The sequence below is a fragment of the Eumetopias jubatus genome, unplaced genomic scaffold, assembly GCF_037043125.1.
Source record: "Eumetopias jubatus isolate StellerSeaLion01/CBP00866 unplaced genomic scaffold, mEumJub1_p1.0 scaffold_1, whole genome shotgun sequence".
In the NCBI taxonomy this organism is placed as follows: Eukaryota; Metazoa; Chordata; class Mammalia; order Carnivora; family Otariidae; genus Eumetopias; species Eumetopias jubatus.
This window is the reverse complement of record NW_028274807.1, coordinates 2,054,394-2,079,429: the sequence shown is the minus strand read 5'-3', so window position 1 is coordinate 2,079,429 and position 25,036 is coordinate 2,054,394. Positions and strand designations below refer to the sequence as shown.

The following is a 25,036-nucleotide window of genomic DNA, read 5'->3' as shown; positions in this document are numbered from 1 at the left end:
GGCCACGAGGGCCAGCCCCGCCTCCCCGTGCCACGAGACCCGGCTCCCCGGTGAACCTATGCAGTCTACGCTCCTTTCACGTTCAGCTGCCCACTGTGAACGGATAAACGGAGTCAAAAAGGAAAGTAAGGGTAAAAGACCACCACGTGGATCCCGGGTCCTCAGGCTGGCAGGCCGGCCTCCCCCAGCAGGGCCACCACCCACCCCGCACACACACTTCCACGGACCTCTGGAGTCGCGGTGCTGACCCTGTGCCCGCCACGCCCCCAGCCCAGGACATCTGCCGCTCCTGGTTCAGCCGGGGCTGGGGAAGCCCCGTAGGAGGTGGTGGTGACCTCCAGGGCCCCACCCTCGGAAGCGGGCAAAGCAGGAGCAGAGGGAGAGGGAGAGGGGCAGGGCCATGGCGGGCAGGGGAGGGGGGCGCAGAGAAACTCCGAGGGGAGGGGGCGGGCTCTGTGGGTCAGCTCAGCTGGTGCCAGAGCGGGGGCTCCTGTCGCCGCAGGACCCGAGGAGGTGGAGGTACACACCTGGCAGGCACCAGGGTCCATGAAATGAGCCTGGCTGGGCTGGGCTGTGCCGGGGGGTGGGGGTCAGGGGGCTGACGGGGGGACCCCGACTCCTCAACCCATGGAGGGCACAGCCCGTCCTCAGATCTCCAGTGAGGCAGCTCAGAGGAAAGCACCCGGAGCCTAAGCAAGCCAGTCACAAGTCACCGAACAGGCAGGTGTGCCTCCTCACGGTCCCGGTGAAGAACCAGCGTCCGACGCCGGTCCACAGCCTGTCGCTTCAGAGCCCGGCCAGAGTCGCCCGGCTTCCGATGTCTGCAGAACCGTGTGGCCTCACCCTGCCGGCTTCTCCCCACGGCCCGTGTTCCAGCGGCAGGAAGCGCCGCGCTCCAAGGAGAGGCCAGCCACAGCGCGCTGCTGACTGCAGGGTCCCCTTGGGCAGAGGGCACAGTGGGCAGAGCACGGGAACAAGGAGCAGCTTTCTGAAGCCACTGGGGCCTCGGGGTAAAGTGGCACTCCAAAGGCTCCTGCCACGGGACACCTCGCTCGGGGCCTCCGCCGCGGGCCCTGGACGCAACCAGCCTTGGGTTTTTGTGGGATTACATAAAATTCAACAAGGAAAAATACAATCCAGACTAGGGGGAAAATATAGAACTTTATTTTTAACACAGTAATTAAACTCCACCACAGAGTAAGGACGTGAGATTCTTTGTTTCCATTTAATAAATACAAGTGAATAAAAACACTTTGTTTGCAAAGAGACTGCCTCTCTTCCTTCTCCAGATTTCACTGAAGCCCCCCTCTACTGCGACCACCCCCACGCCACATCCCCCCACAGACCATTCCTTCCCTCTGGGTGCAGAGGCCTGCAAATATGTTTTGGCTACAATACCTCTCTTCCCTGATGCCCTTCCAAACACAAGTTCTCGTACTGAACGTCAAGTTTAAAACGGTTCCCCTGGGAGATCTGAGGAAGAGTCTGGTTTCCTTACAGAAGCCCAGCATGGACGGAGCCCTTTCCACCAGCACTTGTCAACACAAAGAAAGTACGCGTCAGCTTTCAGCAAGACAGACTCCTGCGTCCGAAAGGGGGGAAAGGATAATGGGAAGTATAACCTACTGTATGTCTTACAGACAGTCCCTTATTTCAAAAATAGAGATTCCTATTTAAATTTAACCTGTCTGAAACAGGCCAAATATCTGATTCTACATGGAACAGATCTGTTATTGCTTATAACGGAGGCCCTGGTACTGTGCTGCTGAGCCGCCCAGGCTGGGGAGCTCCGGGACTACAGCAAAATCACAGACCACAACTAAGTGCCGCTGCCCCCCCCGCCCCCCCCACCCGCGCACCATGCTGCCTTTGGGCGCCACCCAAGGTTGGGGACAAGGCACCACGCCTCTGTGCGCTGCACTCACAAGGGTGAACGTTCCCTTCTGACACCAAGCTGCAAAAAACAATTCTGTCTCGGTAGCTAATGCTCCTGCTGCGGCCCCACGTACAGAAGCTCAGAGCTCCCAGTGTTTACATGGCTCCGCGTGTTCCTGCCCTAGTGATTATGCTAGTCAACAAGGACACAAATGTAAATCTTGGCAATGACCGGGAAGAAAGTGTCAACCAGCTTTACAACCAGCAGTAAACCTCTTCACGCACCCCGTTTCTCATTAATCCATATTTTTAAAAAGTATTTATTTCCTGAAAGTATCTCTTAAGTGTGATAGTTTGCAATACACAACAAACAAAAAATATGTAATGAGATGATAAGGAAACACGTATGAAGCACTAGAAAGCACGGAAACAAAGGTATGTCCCTGTCCTGGGGCCCACAGAGCCGCCCCACCCAGCCTCTGCTCTGGCTGTGAGGCCCTGCTTCTTCAAAGGAGCAGTACTGGTTCGGGCCCCCTGGAGTGTGGCACACACGCCCCCCGCCAACCGCAACAGAAGGGCAGCCACTGTGCGGTGTGTGGGCACTCCGGCCGGGAGAGGGGGTGGGGACAGCTCTCACCATCTCCTCGAACCGCCTTGCCAGGCATATGGTAAAACTGCATCTGGCTGTCATCATCCTACACACATCATAATTCCAGAAGAGAAGCCTGCTGGAGCGGGAAAGGTAGGGAAAAACACAGATGCTGTGGTTCTGCAAGCTTGCCTTTTTTGGTACCAGCACAGAGTGTCACTGTCAGTACGCGTTCAGCAGAGAAAGGCCGGCCGCGGCTGGGTGCCTGTGTGTGTGTGTGCACGAGGGCGGGCCTCAGAGCCCCAGGGACTTCTGCGCCAGCTGCCTGGCCACCCTGCAGAACTGCTCCCGGTCATCCCGCCACATCTTGGAAGCATCCACGTTAGCGCCACTCTCATCGTTGGGCTCTGAAAGAGAAGAGAAGGAGACGCCCTCCCTGTGAAAGGGCCTCTGGAAAGCAAAGGCCTGGCGAGGTCTTCCGTTTCACTTAAAACCCCCGTGCATCTTTCCGAGGCTATGTCCCAGAGACCAACGGGAGACTCTGGAGCCTGTGAAATGCTAGGGAAGGAAGTCAGCTCCCCGAGGACAGACTGAGGGAGGGAGGGCTGAGAGGCAGCGTGAAGTCAGGGACACCCGCATGCGGCACGAGGACCCACCCTCGCGACCCCTGCCCCCCCCCCCCCGAGTGTCCGGAAGACGTTCTCTCCGGACACCCTGGGCCCCACTCTTCCCTGCAGCTGCCCACCCAGCTCCTGCCAGAGGCCAAGGCGAGGTGGATGTCTGGCCCAGGGGCACACCTGACCGCAGCAGGTGCCCCAGACAGATCAGGACACACACACACAGAGGCAGCGGGGCCCGCGGGGCAGGGAGCTAGAACACCGGGAAGCGCCGGATCAGAACAGAACAGACAGCCAAGAGCCAGCACGGCCGCAAGCAGGATCCTGGCCGTTCCCTTATGCCCCAGCCTCGCTTCCCTCCGCGGCCACCACGTCTCTGTTTCTCCAACCGAGATGACTTCTTGCCTCCCATTTATTCAACAAACCCTTCCTCGGCAGATCCTGTGCGCGAGGCCTCGTGCAGGGCCCTGGGTGTGCAGAGGGCACACCATCTAGCGCGCCCACAGACTGTGAACGTCTACACGTGCATCGTTTCAAACTCAGAGCTATGAAGTGGGAAACAGGAGAGCAGGAGGCAGGGGACCGGGGTCCCGCAGGCCTCGAGGAGGGTGTGTGCTCAGGGGACCCCTGAGCAGGTCCGACTGCAGAAACCCCAGGGCCCGGACGGCTCACAGAGCACCAAGGGCTGCAGCCTCTTAAAGCAGGCCAGGCCGGAGGGCACCAAGTGGGGCAGCCGGCCGCGGCCGAGCTGGGGCGGCGGGGGGGCGACAGGGGACTGGAAAAGTAGCTCAGAAGAGAGGGCGTGTACTCCGCGAGAGCAGCACGTAAGGGATACACGAAAACCTTTTTTTTTTTTTTTTAAAGCAAGCTCCACACCCAGAGTGGAGCCCAATCCCAGCTCGAACTCACAGCTCTGAGATCAAGACCTGAGATGAGATCAGGAGTCGGACGGTCGACCGCTGAGCCCCCCGGGCGCCCCTACATTAAAACCTTTCAAGAATCAGCTTGGGACTCTCTCTCCCTCTGGGTCTCCTCGCTCTCTAAAATAAAAATAAAACCTTTGAAGAAAAAAATTTATAGCAAAACTGCGTGTCATGGTATGATCTACAGCTGACGCCTGAAGAAGCCGACCCACCGCCACTCACTCGATGCCCTCAGCGTGTGAACGGAGAGGCGGGCGCTCCCGCCCGCCAACACGCACGCGCACGACGTCCTTGCCCTCGCGGTACCCGAAGGGCCCACCGAGACCTCCCACAGCACTTTCGGCCCTCCTCCGTTTCTCTCCTTCCTGGTCGTCTAGGTCATTCCTCCCTGCGCTCCTTGAGGACCCCTCTCCTTCCCTCGTGGCCTTTCTCATCCCCTTTGTCCTGCCGCTCACCCACCATCTTATCCAGACCTGAGCCCGCAGCCTCACTTCCACAGCTGGCCTCGGCTGAGCAACCGCCAAGAACGGACACTCCCACGCCAGACTCTTCTCTCAATCCGGCCCCTCTGGGTTCCTGTCCCCAGAGACGGCAGCCCTCCACCCCAGCGCTGAGGTCAGAAACACAGGAGTCACCGTGCACGTCAGCAAGCCTCAGCCCCCGGCGCCCCCATCCTTGTCGCCCCACAGCTGTCCCTGGCACCCGCCGGAAGGGCTTTCCTCCCAGGCCCCCGCGACAGCTGCCCAACAGGCACCCTGCCGCGAGGACAATCTTGCTACGGCACTGCTAACATCCCCGGGAGGCTCAGTCTCCCCTGCCCCCAGCTGAGCTGGAGCCATAACCGGTGCGGACAGTGCCCCCACGAGGGCCAGAGACCTCACCCCGAATGCCTCTCCCTCCCCCGTAGCTCGTTACCTCCTACACGTTCTAAACTCATCCCAGACAGCGCCATCATGGGACCGGGCCCAACAGCCCCTGTGTGTGTCTCCATCAGGATGGATCAGTGACTGGCAACCACTGTGGATTTGGAAAGTCCCCTCAGAAAGCAGGCCTTAAAGTTGGGGTTTAGGACACACCAAGCTTGACACCCCAGGACCCAGCGTCTGCGACACAGCAGGTGCCCCAACAGACACCCATTCCACGAACGCGATGCCTGAGGACTGGAGCGCGGCTCATTTTGGTCAACATACAATAGATAACAACACGAACTTTAAAATTCGTAAGTATGAAAAGCTTGCTTACACTTGGAAAAGCATATACAAATAACTCAACGAAAAAGCAGAAAACAGCGTATGTAGATCGCAAACCGAAATGACTTATAAAGGAAAAACTACATGAGGACAGAGAAGCAGCCCCCGCGCTGTCTGGCTCCCTCCTCCGGGGGCCGGGACGGCCGCCTTACCTGCCAGCATGCTCACCACCGACAGCAGGATCTTCTCCACGCTCTGCACGGGGCTCCACCTCTCAGCACTGCTCTCGTAGCCCATGGGGTCGTCGCCCGGAGCGTGAAGGATGGAAATGCAGACTCTGCCATCAGGGTAGACTGCAGGGGTCAGAACACAGCAGGTGAGCCGAGAGAACGGGGCCGGGCCCCACCGCGGTAAGAAGGTAAGCGGTGCAGACACGGAAAGCCGGCTGTTCACAGGGCTGGAGCAGAGCCCAAGCCCCGAGCACCACGCTCAGGTCCACACGGCCAGGTGGACCCCTCGCCCCCCCACCGGGCTCTAGGCCCATCTGGTTGGTCCCAGGCACCCCCAATGGTTCCACCTTCACAGGGATTTTTTCTCTTTTAGTACTATATCTAAAAGCACTAAATAAAGGAAAGGTTACCTGGCAGTGAAATATTTCAGCAAAATAACTCTTATAACTAGGATTATTCACAATAACTTTCCGAGCTGATTTCTGAGATGTTTCTAATTCCACCATGAAATCCTGGAACTGGACTGTGAAAAATCTATATCCACAGCACCAGGATGAAGGCAACCAGGATTACCGAAACACCACGAAGGAAGAAGGTGCCCTGGCTTCTCCTGGGGACTCACTCTAACAAAGACAGGTGATGGTCATCTGTGCCTCTGGAGATCAGCTGTGTCCAATTACGCCACCCCCACCACGCAGCACCAGGAACCAGAAGCCTGCGGTCTGGGTAAAGAGGCGTTTCTACTCATAATGTGTGACCAATGCTACCGAGGACACTGCAGGCATCTGTCATGTCTCTCTTTCACGCACAGGAGATTCTCGGGTGGTTCAGTGCATACCCAGGATAGACTCAACTAGAAAACTGTAAGGCCGGTAACTTATAATAATAAAAACAACAGACAAGTCAGAATAAATTTATGTAAGTCCCCTTCGCTCGTGAGCTCAGAACCCCCTGACCACTGAGAAACCTGAGCGGCTCTAAGGGCCTCCCTTTGGTAAATCGTTCCTTGTTCTTCTGACCACCCCTATCCCAGAGGTCTCTGCTCTGGCCGCCCAGAACCTGTGCAACCTCCCGCAGAGGGAAAGCGTGTGCGAATCTGCCGTCGACATCAGGATGCCCCTCCGCGGGGCCCTGCACAGGGCCTGGGCGCCCACGGCTCTGGACAGTCTCTGCCATGAGGTTTCCGACTCCAGTGGTACCGCCACACGGTGACCGGGCACACCCAGAAACACAGAGAAGCAGCTGTGTCCCCGCCCCCTCCTCTCTCACGGGGTGCCTCAGTTTCCCACCCCAAGCCTCCCTCTAATCCCTCCCCACCCCCATCCCTCCCTTGTCAATGCCCAGGCTTGGTTCCACACTGCTGGTCTCTCATTCCCCAGGCCACCACGCTGGTATCCCAGCCCCCTGCAATCTGTCCTCTACACCACTGCCAGTGACCCTTCAAAGACCACGCTGGCCACGCTACTCCCTCCCTCACTCCGATTCGCTCAGTGGATCTCCACTGCTCCTGGCGCAAATATTCCTTCTTACTGACCAACCTGAACTGGTCTGGCCCCTTTGCTCCCTCCAAGGGGCCTTCACATGTGCTAGACCCTCCTGACCCCCCACAGATCACTGGGTAACTCCTACTGCTCTCCCTGCAGATGGTGAGCTCAACCACCACCTCCACAGTGCGCCCTTCTTGGCCTCGTGGTGTGACTTGACATTTATCTGTATTTTTCCATCCGTGTCTACCCCTGCCCTCAGACGGGGAGCTCGTGATGGTCGAGGCCCCTACCTTTTATTATCTGTCCACTCTTGTATCCCAGCAAGTCTCAGCACATGTGCTGAATTATTCTTTTAAAGTATTTATGGACTGACCAATTTGGTAAACCTACTAAGTGGTTCTCAAAAATAATTTTTACAAAATAAAAATAACACACATCCACTTACACTAAGGCCAAATTTAAAAGCTACTTGTATTAACTATCTGGACATCAGACTATTGTGGGTATATGATCGAATCATCCGTTGGCGGCCACATCGGTCTCTGACACCACGTCCCAGGTGCTCTTCTCAAGAACGTGCTCATCTTCAGTACAACCTCACTGTTTCGTAATTGCTCATAATCCTTTTATTGTTGCATTTTACAGTCAATCAATTTGAAACTGCTGACTTCTTGAATCAACTCTATGCACCACAACATATTTTTAAACTCTGCATGACAGAAAATCCTAAACACATGCCAAAGTCAACAGCAATATGATGGACGCCCATACACACGCACCACCCAACCTCGACCACGGCCACCTCATGGCCAGCCTTCTCGAAAGAAGGAGTGTTTCTGAGCACCTACTGTGCACACAGAATTGCACCAGTGTGAGATAAGAAAAATTCAAAATGGTCTCTCTGAGGAGGGAGCTAACTACCCACATGTAACATCAGCAGGACATGAGAAATTCCAAGTGAGGGTTTGGACAGAATGTCCAACGGGCGGGTAATCCTGAGACCCTTCTCAGCGGGGGCAGGGGTCTGGGCAGGCCTCCCCCCCTTGTGGAGGTGCTCAGACAGGTGCAGGCTAGGGGAGAACTGCGAGGTGGGTTCATTTGTACGCCAAGGGGTAACAAAGGCTCAGAAAGTTCTGTAAATGCTCTCGTGGATTAAATTAGCCTTGAGCTATTTCATATGCAGAAAAGCATAGGAAGAGGAATCCGACTCAAATAAGAAAATATTTCATTTCTACAAAACAGTGTATCTTACTTGCTCTTCTTCTCTGCAACTATTAAGATCATGATTTAGTGGCAATCATCATTTATAAAAAGGAACATCATCCTACGGGCACCTGGGTGGATCAGCTGGTTCCTGATCCCAGGGTCCTGGGATGGAGCCCGCAGCGGGCTTCCCTGCTTGGCAGGAAGCCTGCTTCTCCCTCTCCCTCTGCTCCCCCTGCTTGTGCTCTTTCTGTCAAATGAATAAATAAAATCTTTAAAAAAATTTTTTAAAAAAGGAACATTATCCTAAATATGATCATTAAAGATACAACATATTTTCTTACTAATTGTCTTATCTATAATCCCCTCTTATAAAAGGAAGAAATAAAAACCATAGCCATTCAGGAACTCCAATGCCTACTACCAGACACTTTTCCAACTTAAGTCCAATAAATTTATTTAATGATGTCATTTCCCCCTCTTTAAAATACATGTTTATTTTAGAAAAAAGATTTATAAAAACAAAAAATCCCATTATTGACAGAATCACTTTCGACAATTTTGTGCTCCATTTCCAGTTATTTATATTTACATGTGAATTTTTTCAAAAAAAATTGTAACAAGCATGATTAAACATAACCTGCTTTTCTCATCGAATCCAGAACTATCATTCTATATTATCAAATATTACTGTAGATCATGTAAAATATCTGTATCAAACTGTAATATACGGTCTAGTGCAGCTCAGCTGACTGATTCTCTGGGGCCGAAAGCCTAGACTGCTCTGACCGGTCCCCACTGTTAGCAACCACACGGGGCCAGGGGCTGGCGTCGCCCTCTGCACACAGCCATGCTCGTGTCCTCTGACCGACCCGCCGGAGGTCAGACGGCGTCCGGCGTCAGGTCCACATTTTCCTTCATCTACGTCGCAGTCGTTCAACTGATGTCAACACCACCACGGCTAAGTGGCTGCAGATCAGCACCCAGGGAACACCCTCTGAGCTCTACATCGCCGACAGCACCTGTCCTATACCCACACGATCCCACACCTCGCTGTCGGACCCACACCCCACAGCACTTACTGTTGGGATGAAACATCTCGCAGGTAAATCTCATCTTTGGGGGACTTAATGGGTAATCCAGTGGGAAGCTCAGGATGGCAGGAAAGACCCCAAACTCAAAGCAGGTATCTTCTGGGCCCCTAGGAGACAAAGTACAGCGACGTTCAAGTGGGTTTTTCAGTGTCCACCACACTGTTGTAAGCAGCTAGGAAATTTCTACTGCTCTACAAACGCACACAAAAAGATTATGTAAATAATAATGATAGACTGGTACTTGTTCTGAATGGGAAAGTAATGTCTCAGGGTCCCACTGCAATCTGGTTTAAAGCACAAACACCGAATTTCAGGCACAGTGTTTGCATTAATGAAGGTACTCAGGGGCAGCACAGCCAACCCAGAATATGGGATCCGAGGAAAGAACTAATAGCAACATCATAAGACCCAAGGGATTCTGTTTTCTGTATGCATGCTGTAATTTCACTTGAAGATAAAGATACACATTAGGCACACATTACAGCACCATTGTATTAAATGAGGGTTAAGAGTTGTTATTTCAAAGGCTATTTTAAATTTTTTAAATGTGCCTAAGAAATGATTCGGTAACCTCAGAGAAACAGATAAGGAGCACACACATGACCACCGGCTCCGTGGAGGGCCAGGCGTGCACATGCGCATCAGAGCCGAGCCTGCAGGCTCGCCTGAGGCCCCGTCCCGAGGCAGAAGCCTGGGCTTCTGTCCTCCTCACACGGGACACACGGGGAGGGGCAGAAACGGACTAAACCACCTCTAAGTCCTGTCAAACTTGAACACTACACGTGTAAATTAACACTATCCTGACCCACATGTGAGACGCGAAGGCAGCAGACAGGAAGAGCCCCCAGCTCAAGAGAGAAAGACCCCTCCCTTACAGATGAGCCGTTCCCTACATAAGTCTTTGGAAAACGACAGACACCAAGACAGCGGCAGCCACGACCCATGTCCACATGAGCAGAGTCGTCCCTCGGGGAGGTCCTGGCCTCGCTAAGCAGGACGTGTTCTAGCAGCTCTACAAACACATCTGAGACCCAGGCCGCTGCAGGAGCCGCTCAACACGGCAGACGTGCCACCGTTCAAGATGAAAACCAGATAAGGCAGAGGAAAAAGAGAGCTGAAATAGATTTATTCCAAGACAGCCCTCATTTTTAAAAAATCACTTTTTCAAAGTACAAATTTGTTTCAAATCAATAAATTACTTTGATTCAGCAAAATAATATAAACTTGCAAAAAGTATAAACCATGTTTATCTCCATAATTAAAGAAAAAAGACAAAAAACTCAAAAGGAAACCGAGCAGAGGGCTTTCCCATCACTTGGTGAAGCCGCTCAGGGCTTTCCATGGTGCCCTGCAGCGGATGCCACCAGGATCGCATCCCGGGAGAAAGGGGGCCGCAGTAAAAGAGTCAAAACGAGAACAAGGGGAAAAGTGTTTTGGAGAGCGCTTTTTTTTTTTTTTCTATTTAAGAGACCGACCTTGATTTTGAAAACTGTGCCCTTGCTACTCTGGGGGGAAACCACAGTGAATAGCTACTTTGTGTTGGAGGAGTGAGCATCCCAACAGCACCCAGAGCCTTGGCAGGAAACCAGGACAGGGAAAGCCACATGAAGAGGGACAAGTGCCGAGCAGGGCGTCCGTCCCACAGAGGGGGCCGCAGACGGCACAGAGAGCCAGTACCATCGCCACCCCCAGCGGGCTGCCGGGCGAGGCAGTCCAAGGCCGGCTCTGCGCTTCCCCAGCGGCCGTCCTGGAAGCCTCTTCCTCTACGCACAGACCCAGCACAGACCAGAATGAGAGATTTATGATCATCCCACGCCTCTTCCAGCAGAAGAGCTCCCGGCAGATGCTAAGTGCCACCCCATTAGTCGCCCACTGGCCCCCTGATGAAGGGTGTCTGCAAGTACTGCTTCCCCACCACTGTTAGCCAAGCGGGGAAGGCCAGCGATTACAGGGCGCAGCGAGGTGCTACGGCGGTCTGGCTACAGGAGTGAGGGCTACAGCGTGGTTCAAACTGCCCACTCGGAAGGCTGCGCAAATACGGGCCTCTGAAAGCAACACTGTCGTATGTCAGGAATGCTTGCCAATGCCTCCGAATTTCTGGCACGTCAGAGTTAAGAGAAAAAAAAAGTCTGGGTAGTGTTTTGGAATGAGCCAAATGGTATTTGCTCAACACTCTGATAACAGTTCTTTGTTTCTCATAATAGAGCTTTCTTTAACATTAAAAAAAAAAAAAAAAAAAAATCCACCGGGTCGTCCGTAGCCTCAGAAAAGCATGATCAAACATTTCCTGAAGTGCTCCCACATCTTAAATATCAAAGCTGTTTTCAAATGCCCTAGTTCGCTACTGGTTTGAAACGAGGGTTTCCTTCTCCTCCAGGATGCCCTGCTGCACAGGACAAGCACGCAGGGGCCCCCACGTGTGCCTGCTGACTCTGGAAAATGCTATCGTGTCAACTCCTGAACCGAGACCGAGAAAGATAATCAGTGTTATTTTTGGACGAACTTTGGTGCCACACTCCAGACTGCCTCACTTCTCTCTCACTAAAAGGCCTCATCTCAAAAATCCTCAGGTAAAATAAAGTACAAGAAGACAGGAAACAAATTTATCTAAAACAAACAGAAATTCTTCAAAGCCAGCAAATTACTGTCCATCTATTCATTAAAATAACGGTCTACAATATTTCAGAGCTCTGAGGTAAGCACTCTCACTCTCTAAGACAAGTGTCTGAGGGAAACGTCACAACCACGCTCTACTCTGTAAAGAAAACCACATTTTAAGCCGCTCGCTCCGGCTGGCTGACTGCAGGTGAACGACAGGCTGAGCAGATATACTGAGAGGACAGCACCCACAGTCTGAAGCTGGCCACCGAGAGGCCACGCTCTCCCTTCGAGAAGGCACACTGCCTAGCTCATCCTGTGCCCAGAGCTGCAGGGCGACTGCAATCATGCACCACCAAAAACACTCGCTCACTTGCAGAGTCCCTGAAACCTGGAGAAATGCTCGTTTAGTCTTTCAACACTAAATTCAAGTGAGAAACTGTTCTTCCTTGCTTCTTCTCCCTTCTAAAACTGCATCTACATAACAGAAGCCTCCAGGCCTGCATACCGGAGGCCGAAGGGAGACCACAGTGCTTACTGTGCACCCTGGGTGTGTCTGCGTGGGAGTGAGCCATCTGCCCGCCAGGCCTGTTCCCGCCCGCAGCCTGCATGTCACTCCGGCTGCAAGTCTGTCACAGCACATGGACAAAATGTCTCAAACATACACACGACAAGGTTTTAAGTCATGGAGACTGTAAACCATTCATTAGTAATTTCCAACTTGAACTGCATTGCTAAGGGAGAATGATCTCTCCAAAGTCAAGACCACCTGCAACAGAAAAGAGACAGCCTCCACTTGCAGGCCCTGGCACGGGCGTCCCTTCCCTCCCGCAATCGCTGCTCCACAGTTGAGTGCCCCAGCTCACCCAGGTAGGTGGCTGCCCACACAGCCCCCCGTGCTGGGCTGCCCTGGAAGGCTGAGCGTGTCAGCTCTACCATGAGCTCCTGGCCTTCAATCCCTCCAGCCGCTGGGCTTCACCCCATGCCAGGACAGAAGGAGCACCAGCAGCTACCTGAGGGCCCAGGCTGCTCTCCGGGCAGCAGGAACCCACAGCCTGGCAGGAGAGGCAGCAGGGGCTCCAGGGTGCTGGGACTGAAGGGAGCACCCAGGGCAAGGAGCAGGTGTGCTCACAGGACAGAGACAGCCCCAGGGCAAGTGTCTCTGGGGGTGGACCCGGACAGCTGTCTGTTGCATTTTTCTTCCTTTGTTGTGCTCTGTGCACCCTGATCGTCCTACGGTACAGAACCAAGGCCGAGAACCATGGGAGGAGGCGGGCAGGCCCTCTGTTTCGGGACAGCATTGGCAGTAGCAAACACGGGTTTTCTTCCACATAATTTTCTCAGATTGAATCTGTCTAGAAGGAGGCTGCAGGCATACTCTAATGTGGGGATTTCTGTGATATAGATATCTCTGAGAACTTTAAATCAAATGTATTTGACCCATATTTAACACGTACTAAATAAGTCTATCATTCCAAGAACTTCATAGTCAGTTCTGACAAACAACTTTTTTACAACATAAACTGACTTTAACTAGAAAATCATGTGTTGGAAAATATTCAAATACAGGAGATATATAAACTAAAACCAAAATTCTTCCCTGCCCGCCCCCTCCAGAATCGCCTTCCCAAGGCTGACACAGGGAAGCCTCGTTACTCTCCAAGCTCGTCTCTATGCTCATAAACTCACACACCTTCATCCACAAAACTGGATTTTTTCAAATTATAAATGGATCATGGCACTGCTGACAGGAATTTGAACAGACCTACCGAGTGGAGAGACAGGCCATGTGCCCACGTGAGAGCCCTCCAGACTGGAGGGCGGCAACAGTCCTCAAACTGACCGGAGACTGCACACCATCCCCGTGGAAACTCCCGCTGGCTTTTCTGCAGACACTGGCACGCTGATCCTAAAATTCAGATGGAAATGCAGGGACCCAGGAAGGGGCAAAACAATCTTGAGAAAGGAGAACAAAACGAGAGGACTCATGCTTTCCAATTCCAAAACTTCCTCTAAAGCGGCAGGAACCAAGACTGTGTGTGTGGAGGGGGACAGGCCCAGATCAACAGAACCTAATTCAGAGCCAGACAGAAACCCCTACGCGTGTGGTCCGTTGATTTTTGACAAAGCTGCCAAGGCAACTGGACAACCCCATGTCAATGAATGCAGCTGGACCCCTACACCAAACGCCATATCCAAAATTAACCCAAAATGGATAAAAAATGCAAAAGGTTAAGTGTAAGAGCTACAAATATAAAACATAAAAGAAAGTCTTTGTAACCTTGGGTTGGCATGACACCAAAAGCATGATCCATAAAAGAAAAAAACTGCTAAACTGCACCTCATCAAAATGAAAAACCTTTGAGCTTTAAAAGAGTCCATTTAGAAAATGAAAAAGGAAAAGCCAGAGATTGCAAGAAAGCATCTGAAAATCACATATCTGATAAAGGACTTGTATCCAAAATATATAAAGAACTCTTATGACTCAATAAGACAATCCAATTAAAAAATGGGCAAAAGTTCTGAAGTTCACCAAAGATACATGGATGGCTAACAAGCCCATAAAAAGACACTCAACACCATTAGTCATTAGGAAAACTCAAATCAAGTCCACAATGAGATGCCACCGCACACCCACAGGGCAGCTGTGATCACACACCAAGTGTGGGCGAGGGGGTGGAGAAATGAGAACTCTCATCTGTGCTGGCGGGAAGGTAAATGGTAAGCTACTTGGGAAAGCAGTGTGACAGTTTAAGACATTCAACATGAATTTACTCCGTGTAAAAGCAACTCCAGTCCTACGGATCCAGCGATACGCAGAAATGCAATGACGACACAGACCCACACAGACTCTGTGCACCGTGTGTCTTAACAGCCCAGCGCCCCTCCCGCGGTGGGCCCGTCCCGCGGTGGTGAGCGCATAAGGCAGGTGCAGCCCATCCCCCCAGGGGACCCGGTTCGGTGGGAAAGAGGAAGGCGTGACACACACAGCAAGGGAAGGAATCACAAATGCATTCTGAGGAGTGAAAGAAGCCAGACATACAAGATTGGCAATTTTATAATTCCATTTGCAGGAAAAGTCCAGAAAAGGCAAATCTATAGAGTCAAAAAGTGGAAGAGAGGCTGCCTCAGGCTGAGGGTGGGAATGTGGACTGACAAGAGGCACCAAGACCTTTTTGGAAATGTTGTAAAAGTGCTGCGGGGATGGCTTCAAAACTCTATGAATTTATTAAAACCTCTGACTTACACACTTAACACAGATGAAACTTGTTTCTCAGCCTCAGCACTGACTCCCAAGCCCAAAAGGCTTGGCTGGGCTGCTGTAAGGGACTGTCCAGGCCATGAGGTGGTCAGCAGCCTCCCCCCGGATGCTGGGAGTTGGAGCACCCCTGGCTCCCCAGCTGTAACAACAAGAAATGTCTCCAGACACCACCCGGGAGCGGGGGGGGGGGGGGGGGGGGTAGCAACAAAATCATCCCGGTGACAACGCTGATCTAGGCCCACCATTCCCTAGCTGGCTTCTTCCACTCAGTGACACACTGGGTACCTTTCTACACCAGCACACAGCTCCCACCTGAACTGTTTCCGTGTTGCGCGCCACCCAACGCTGGACAGCACGTGTGTTCCACGCATTACCTTGGACAATCATGTTTCCATTCTTTAATTATTGCAGTGAGCGTTGCAGAAACCTCCTCGCACAGGGCCGCGGACCAAGCCCCAGGCCGCGGCTACTGGGCCAGGGAGCCCACAGCACCGATGAGGACAAAGCCATCTTAGTGCCACAGGCTTCTGTCAGGACACACGCCACGGACAAGAGACACGCCAGACGGTCTTCTGCAAACGAGCAGGCCTGGCGTAGAGGGTAGCTGCCGCGACCCTGACCTCTGCACCTAGCCCCCTAGGCCGAGCACAGACAGAGGAGCACCGCCTGGGGGTCCTCACACCCACGGCTGTGACATGTGGGGGGAGCCAGCGAAGGGTCCCCAACCACTTGGAGGGAGTGGGAGGTCCTTCTCATTTTACCAGAGCCTCTGGTCTGGAGGGGACAGTGGCTAGGCTGTGGCTCAGGCAGGCAGATCACCCACACCAGCTGCACCAAGAACACTGGGGAAGGACAGAACACGGCAGCAAGATCCCAGAGGCCTTCACACCTTTCCTAGCCACAGAGGACAAACGCCGGCCTGCACCACGGGCTCCTCCAGTCCTCACTGAAGGCTCCACCCGAGGAGCACATCCACCAGGGGCAGTCAAGGACCTCGGAGAGCCCAGGGCAACAAGGTCGCACAGGCCAGAGACTCTGGACCTGGAAGAGGCAGCACGTGGTGCCACCTGTCTAAAAAGACGATGGGCCTCTTTGTTTTGATCCAGACAAGTGAGGAGTGGCCGGCCCGAGAGCACGAAGCCATGCCAGCCACCCAACCCCTGAGCCCCACACCTCGTCTGATAGGAAACCCCAGCCCTCTTCCTGGCCACAAGCTCAAACTCCACCATATGCTCAGCCGACAGCCAGCAGAGTTACCTTCTACCATTTTTTTTAAACTATTTTCTTAAGGTTTTATTTGAGTCTCTACACCCTCGTAGGGCTTGAACTCACAACCCCAAGACAGAGCCAGCCAGGCGTCCCAGAGCTGCCTTCTACTTTTCATCAGAGAAGAGGCTGTGGCAATACTGTTCTTTCATTCTCCTGCTGTTCATTAATTTGCTGCGTTCCCATCGTACACCCTCCACCTCGTTCTCTCAGGGGGACATCAGGGGTCACCTATGACACATACACCTGTATCCTTAGTACCTGTGGCTTGAGCACCTGGAAAGCTGTTTTCCTCGCTGCACAGCCGAGGAGAGACGGAGGCCCTGGGGGTGAGCAGAGCCACCAACCCGGAGGCACCCTGCCTCCCAGAAAATGGGGCAAGCATGGTTTCAGAAACACCGGGGCACGGGAAAAACTCTGGAGACAATCAAAGAATAAAAAGAGAGAAAAGAAAACCTATCACTAAAGAGTGAAACTCAGCCAGCTGTCTGCCAAAATAGCAGCGTGAGACCAATCAATGGGAGGACAGTTAATTCCTTAATAGATGTTTTAAGTACATTTGTAAACGGCCTCTTGTTTGTAAAAGGGTCTGGAACAGGACCAAGACCCACAGGCTCACCAAATCCTGAAGCAGGGGAATTCCACACTGATGCAAAAGCCTTATTCAAATGTAAAAGTGCTGAAGAAACCTGAAAAAGCTCTCATTACTTTAAGTTGAGGCATAACCGATATCCGAAGTTCTGTGTTTCAGGAGCACAGCATAAGGAGTCACTATCCGGAGACACTACAGACCGATCACCACAGTCAATCTGGTGAACATCCATCACCGTACAAAGTTACAAACTCCTTCTTGCGATGAGAGCTTGTAAGACTTACTTCTTGAGGACTTTCAAATACCTACGACAGTGTCACCGACCCTGGTCGCCATGCTGTCCCTTACACCTCCGGGACAGATTTATCTGGTAACTGCAAGTTTGTACCTTTTCATCCTCCTTCGCCCATTTCACCACCACCGCCCCCCACCCCCAGCACCTCTGGCACCAATCTGTTCTCTGTAGAAGTACGGGGGGGTTTTGGTTTTTTAGATTCTACCTGTGAGATCATATAGTATTTATCTTTCTCTGACTTATTTCATTTAGCATAATATCCTCAAGGTCCACCCACGTTTTCACAAATGGCAAGATTTCACTCTTTTTTATGGGTATTACCTGTGTGTGTGTGTACGTGTGTACGTGTGTGCGCGCGCGCGTCTGTACGTACGTGTGTGTGTGTACGTGTGTGTGTGTACGTGTGTGTACACATCCCGTCTGTTTTATCCATTCATCCATTGCTGGAGAGCAACTCAGGCTGCTTCCTGTTGTAAATGATGCTGCGAGTGAACGCGGGCGTACAGACAACTTTTTGAATCAGTGTTTTTGTTTTCTTTGGGTAAACACCCAGTAGTGCAATTGCTGGATCGTAGGGCAGCTCTATTTTTAACCTTTTGAGGACCCTCCACAATGTCTTCCAGAGTGGCTGCCCCAGCTCGCATTCCCACCAGCAGTGTGGGAGGGTTCCCCTTGCTCCGCATCCCCCCCAGCATCTGTGGTTTCTTGTCTTTCTGTGTGACATCCATTCTGACTGGTGTGAGGGGAGGTTTCACTGTGGGTCTGATGCGCATTCCCCCGATGATGAGTGATGGTGAGCACCTTTCCATGTACCTGTTGGCCACCTGGATGTCTTCTTTAGAAAAGTGTCTGTCCAGATCCTCTGCCCATTGTTTAATCAGATTATTTATTTTTTGCTGTTGAGTTGTGTGAGTGCCTTATATATATTGGACATATCAGATATGGAATTGCAAATATTTTCTCCCGTCCCAGAGGTGGCCTTTTCACTCTGTCAATGGTTTCCTGCACTAAGCGGGAGCTTTTCAGTCTGACGTCCTACTTGTTGATTTCTGCTTTTGTTGCCTTGGCATCTGATTGCTACTGTGTTTTCAAAATATTGGTTTAATTTTATAGTGTTTATCTAAAATTAGTAATAGTTACCCTAACAGGTTTAGTTACCCCAACACTTTTTTAGAAACCCTACTGGAGGGCTCACATGTCTGCTGATGGGCACAAGCCAATATCCTGCAAGCTAGAAGGCTTGCCGGGGGCCCACTAACCTCGGCACTAAGCCTCCCAATACCCCGTGTACCGCCCCCCCACCAGGCTTGCTCCCACGTGCCTGCATTAACACAGAGACAATGCACAGGATACAGTAAATGGAAAAAGAGGGTTACGAATCAAGTTCATGTGATATAATCTCCTGTTTCCTTAAAAATAAAAGGATCTACGGCTGACACAGTGGACAATGCCATGTTCCATTAGACATAGGACACTGCTGAGCAGGAGACTCACCATCCCACTGTAATTGCTTTAGGGGACAAAAGACACAATAGCTGATGAGACAGAAACACAAGTTGTAGGGGCGCCTGGGTGGCTCAGTCGTTGAGCATCTGCCCTCAGCTCAGGTCACGGTCCCAGGGTCCTGGGATCGAGTCCCGCATTGGGCTCCCTGCTCGGCGGGAGGCCTGCTTCTCCCTCTCCCACACCACCTGCTTGTGTTCCCTCTCTCACTGTCTCTCTCTCTGTCAAATAAATAAAATCTTTAAAAAAAAAAAAAAGAAAGAAATACAAATTGCAAGGACATCCTCATGCCAGAAACATTTAAACAATGGACATCACAGGCCCAAGGAATTAGAATATTACAAGTTATCAGATGTTACCCATGCTGTATTTTCTCTGGATAGTGTTAAATGATGATTTTTAAAATGTTTTGCTTACCAAAAAACCCTCCCTTTCTCATCAATTTCCATGTATTAATCTAAGCTCCACGGACAACACTTATCAGCAATCTGTTTGTAAAGCATGAAAAACTAACGTGACGTTGGCCCTGGGCAGACTCACAAGGTGAGATGACGTCTGAAGTGCACGCGTGCCCCCACCCTTCCCACGGAGCACTTCTCAACCCAACGAAGTCCAACCCCAACACTTGCCGACTGGCTGAACCGTCTCATTTTACTAGTAAGAAAACGGAGAGACTGAGGGTCAGTCTCAACCTGCATAAATTTTACTTAACCAAATTTTGTTGAAAACACAGCAAGTCTAAGAATGGCCAAAAACTGTACATGTAAAGAGGGAGGAAGGCAAACAAAGGGCCTGGGTCACAGGGCCGTAGAACACTCTAGAATCAGGGCTCCTGGGCTCCTGGGTGGCTCAGTCGGTTAAGCAGCTGCCTTCGGCTCAGGTCATGGTCCCAGGGTCCTGGGATCAAGTCCCGTGTCGGGCTCCCTGCTCAGTGGGGAGCCTGCTTCTCCCTCTCCCTCTGCCTGCTGCTCACCCTGCTTGTGCTCTCTCTATCTTTCTCTCTGTGTCAAATAAATAAATAAAATCTTTCAAAAAAAAAAAAAGAATCAGGGGTCCATTTGTGACCCTTTCTAAGCAACATCACTAAGTGAAATAGGAAATCCACTCATGATCTTTCTACAACAGGGCCAGGAACCACACTGCTGGCCTCAGAACTAAGCCATGTCCTGGGGTCAGGGACGATGGAACTCCAGATGAGGTGCACGGGGAAAGAGCAGCAGAAGACAAGCTCCATGGGGACGAGAGGAAAGGGGAAGTGCAGGTACGAGGGGCCATTCCTCCCTCAAAGCTGTGGGCTCTTAGGGACTTCCTGAAGTCAAAACCACCGACACTGTCTGAGGCTAACCCAGCACAGCCACACAACATTCAAAACTTATTACTGTGGGGCACCTGGGGGGCTCAGTTGGTGAAGCGTCTGCCTCCGGCTCAGGTCATGATCCCGGGGTCCTGGGACAGAGCCCCACATTGGGCTCCCTGCTCAGCGGGGAGTCTGCTTCTCCCTCTCCCTGCCCCTCCCCTTGCTTCTGCTCTCTCTGTGTCAAATAAATAAAATCTTTAAAAAAAAGAAAAAACCCTTATAATTGTAGAACTCTAGAGATATAAAATCAACTAAACCTTTTACTGGTTCTAAGGAAACATTTCATTTCTCAGGACACACACCCGTGCTCTTCTCTGGCCTCAGACTAGCAGACTAGAAAAGAGCTAAATTCAAGAGATGCACAAACCCTTTTTCCTAACGGACATTTCTAAGCACAGCCCTACTGCTAAATGGATTCAAAGGAATAATGTCCAAGAAAGTCTTGAAAACTAGAAACACATATAACTAACTTACATGATCAGCGCCTCCCACTCAAAAAAGTTCTCTTCATTCATGGGGCCTGCGGGGAAAAAAAAAATTTCCACAATTAACTTTGAAGGCAACGTTGGCAGTTAGAAGTAGATTATAAAGAGGTTAACTTTAGTGCCTTACCTGCCACAATTCCTTCCGGAGGATTCAGTGTTAATTCTATAAAATGAAAAAGTAAAACCATTATGAAACAGAATGCACATTGGTTGGTATTTTAACAAAACAACTTTTAAAAGTACATAAGATTAAAAATCGTAGAGTTATATGTATTAACTGATTAAAATTCTGTTTGTCCAAAGTGGATGCCTAGTTGTTATATTTCCGACAAAGACTACATAAACAGCTCTTTATATCAGCAAAAGGTAGAATTTTAGAGCTATAAACCCTCTCATTTTACAAATGAAAAGACAAAAGGGGTTAATTATCTTTTGAAAATACTCCTGCTAGTTATTTTGATTAAATTTCATAAATCAAGCATAGTATATTATTTTCCAATGGAATGGTATTTCCCGTGACTTTGAGAGGCGGCACAAGCTTTTCTGAACGTGACAAACTAGAGACTGAGCCGGCGCTCGTGAAGCAGGACAGGGAGCACGGACAGGCTAGTGGTCGGCCCCCCGTGCCTCTCTACCAAATCTGTGAGCCCCTGCATGAGGATCCACGGTGTCAGACCTGAGCACTCAATGAAAACAAGTAGACAGCAGTGGTTTGCAGCAATTTGCAAAGGTCAGTAGCTGTTGATGAGGCCCAGCCCTGCCACTAAGAAATGCCCTTTCAAGTCCCGGCCTCCACATCTTTAACAGGCAAAGCACCAAAATGAAACCAAACCCGCACACAAATCTGTAAAGGTAAAGAGCCCAAGGTTAAAACAATCATGGGCAGGAAAGAGGGCCACCGGGAGTAAGGACTACGGCCACAGACACAACACACCTCCTACTGGGCCCGAGTGCCAAACACATCGCTGGTCTACTAAGAACCACACAAACAGAAGATAAACTGACCCAAAAACTGGTTCCTTGAAGGGACATAAAATTAACAAATCCTTGCCAAATAAAAGGCTCAGAAAAGTGGAAGTCAAAACAGTCATTACTCACAGGTGCTATGCGTACATACGTACAAAGTCCAAAAGAAATAAGACGCATTATTAGAAAGACTGCAAGCATTGCTGATTACGAGGTCCATACATATAACCAAACTGCGTTTCTATGTACAAGTAAGCTAGAAAAAATCTTACAAAGATAGCAATTACAATGGGAAACATGCAGAAGTACGTTTTTAAAAGATGTGCAGATCTGTAACGTGCCGGAACCATCACAAGTTTAAAGACCTTGATAAATGGAGATCAGAGCAAGTTCACCGGTTGAGCCCTCAGCGTCAGGAAGTTCTCAGCCCTCCTCGAACTCAGTCTACGGATTCCATGCAACTGCAGCCAACATGTCAACAGGCTTCTTCTCTGAATGCGACAAGACAATTCTAAAAGATACATGAAATGCAAACAACCGCGCACAGCCGAGACACTCTTTAAGAAGAGTAAGTCGAGAAGTCCATCAAAGGGCATCAAGACTTACTACGAAGCCCGGGCGGGGCAGGGGGACGTCAGTGCCCCGGAGAGGCAGAGGATGCCAGCACAAAGGGAATTGGACCAAGGGAACAAAACAGAGAGTGCCCAGAAACAGACGCGTGCAAACACAGCTGGAGCCCTGAACAACACGGGTCCACTCCTCCTCATGCCCTTAGTAATCTTCCCTCTCCAGCTGACTGTCTTGGAAGAACACAGTGCGCATGCCTGCAACGTACAAGCTACGTGTTGACTATGTACATGGTCCTTAAGGCTGCTGGACAACAGGAGGCTATTCGTAGTTCAGTTTTTGGGGAGTCAAAAGTTACACATATACTTTCAACTGTATAGGCGTCAGTACCCCCAAACTCAACAGAGGTTAAAAGGGCAGTCTTTTCCACAAATGATGCTAATATTTAAGTAAAAAAATAAAGTTTCTCCCCCCACACTACCAAAAAAAAAAAAAAAGATCAAAATCAAAATATATAAGACAAAGGAGAAAAGGGGCATGTGAAATAACAGAAAATCTCCGTACTGGTCTCTGACCCCAGGGCCGACACAGTGCTCCTGGGGCCCTCCTCATTGCCTACGTCCAAGAGCACTCAGAGCATCTTCTGTCCTAATGAGGTGACATGGGGGGGCTCCTGGGTGGGGCTGGTCCTCAGAAAGAGCAGCGGTGACTAGAAGCTCGGAATTTTCAGGCCACCCTGCCCCTCCCCCCAGTTCTCCAGGGAGGGGGAGGGGCTGGGAATGGGGTCAATGAGCCATCGCAGGCCTCTGCGAGGAACCCCTGTAAATCCCAATAGGACGGGGTCCAGAGAGCAACCAGCCAGGTGCACATGTCGGGGTGCTGGGAGAGGGGTGCACCCACAGAGGGCACAGAAATTCTATCCCTTCCCACATACCTTACCCTACACATTTCTTCCATCTGGTGGCTCATCTGTACCCTTCATCACATCCTTTTATGATAAACCGATAAACATAAGCAAACTGCTTCCCTGAGTTCTACGAGCCACTCTAGGAAGTTAATCGACCCTGAGGAGGGGGTTGTGGGAACCTCCAATTTAGAGCCCATGAGTCAGAAGCACAGGTGACCAGCTGGACCTTCAAAGGCACCTGAAGGGCGAGCAGAGAAAGAGCGGTCTCGTGGGACTGAGTCCCTGACCTGTGGGGTCTGACGCTGTCTCCAGGTAGATGGTGTCGGAACTGAGTTCAACTGCAGAACACCCCCCACACACAGGCCTGGTGTCAGAGTGCTGAGAGAGGGGCAACCGTGCCAGAGCAAAGGAGATACCCGGGGCGTACGTTTTCTAAACACGGCAGAAGATGCGAACAGACCATCACCAAAGGAGACGTGGATGGCAAAGAAGCACATTACAGCTGCTCCACACCGTGAGCCTTGGGGAGGTGAACATTAAAACCACAAAAAGATATGGCTACACATCTTCGTTAGTAGAAAGATTTTTACTTAGAACAGAACAGCTCAAATTAAAAAGACGGGCGATACCAAGTGTTGGCAAGTTTACCAACTGAATCTCTCATGCATTACCGGTCAAGATGCAGAATGATCTGGTTACCCGTTCCTAATAAAAACAGTTTAACCCTGTGCTTACCTGAGACCCAGCAATTCCACCGGTGGATGTCTACCCAAGAGAAATGAACTCACGTCCCCGGACTCAGATGTGCGTGTTCACAGCAACTGCTTTCACAGCAGCCCCCATGGAAACGGCCAGATGTGCAACCGCGGGTGCGTGAGCACGGCGCAGTCTCTCGTACAATGGAGAGCACGGAGCAACAGAAAGGAGCACACCAGTGCCACGGACACCACCATGGACGACTCTCACGGACCTGTGCTAAGTGAGACAAGTCTGGCGCACTGTGTGATTCAATGTCCACGGCATTCTCAACAAATTAAAACTACGGTAATCTGAAAGCAAATCAAATGGAGCTACGGGCCAGGGCCCACAGGGAAGCAGGAAGGACTGCAAAGGGCACGAGGGAACACTCCGGGGCCACAGACGTTCTGCATCCTGACTGTAGTGACGGCTATGCCACAGGGTACACCTGTCAAAGCTCGAGGAATGGTCGATCTTAAAGTAGCACATTTTATTGCATGCATATTTTATCTCAGTAAAGCGGACTCCCCCCAAAATTAATTTCAGTTGTTTTATGAAATAGAAAACACTAAATTTCTGAGAGGATAATAGAGGAGAGTATCGGACTCACTATAAAGTTAATAACCAAAGAGCACTAACCATAAAGGAAAAGACTGGTAAAATTAATAGCACTGAAATTAAGAACCTCTGATATCAAAGGACACCTTTAAGAGAATGACAAGGTGAGCCCCGGAGAGGAAGAAGATACTTACCACAGACATAACCAACAAAGGGCTCACATCTGGACTTCTCAAGAATACCTTACAAGTCAATAAAAATATATAAACAACCCAAAAGAAAACCAAGCTCATGACTTGAAAAGACACGTCACCAAAAAAAAAAAAAAAAAAAAGATACCTAAGTGGCCAGCAGAACAAAAGACAAGATGTTCACCTCATGAATCATGGGGGGGGACTTCAACCACCACGGGACAGCACTACCCTCCCACCAGAACCACCCCGGAGCCCAAGGTCAGAAAACCAGCAAGAAGCTTCTGCCCAGCCAAGGGCCACAGCCGCGCCCTACAAGTAGCAGGGTCAACTGGTACACCCACTTTGGAAACGAGGCTGCCATCGGCTACTACCCTGAGCCAGTACTTCCTCTCAGGAGTATAACCACACAGGAAAGTGTGCCCATCGAGCACCAAGAGACACGTCCAAGAATGCTTTCAGCCAGCAGGAGCGCTTCTGATTCTGGGTAGCAACCAACATGCTGCTATGCAGAGAGCCTTGTAACAAATGATTAACACCCCC

At 50.9% G+C, this 25,036-nt stretch overlaps 1 protein-coding gene across 2 annotated transcripts in view; it reads right to left on the bottom strand.

Annotated features, from left to right (window-relative positions):
- Nucleotides 1–1,142: 1,142 nt before the first annotated feature.
- UBE2G2 (ubiquitin conjugating enzyme E2 G2) overlaps nt 1,143–25,036 on the bottom strand; it is a 40,994-nt gene continuing 17,100 nt past the window's right edge. For both annotated transcript variants that reach the window (XM_028126529.2, XM_028126530.2), the window contains exons 2-6: nt 20,694–20,729; nt 20,556–20,601; nt 9,197–9,315; nt 5,407–5,547; nt 1,143–2,871 (exon numbers count right to left, since the gene is read on the bottom strand). In XM_028126529.2, coding sequence (XP_027982330.1) covers nt 2,759–2,871; nt 5,407–5,547; nt 9,197–9,315; nt 20,556–20,601; nt 20,694–20,729 — 455 coding nt within the window. In that variant the 3' untranslated portion in view covers nt 1,143–2,758. The remainder of the gene's footprint in view (nt 2,872–5,406; nt 5,548–9,196; nt 9,316–20,555; nt 20,602–20,693; nt 20,730–25,036) is intronic.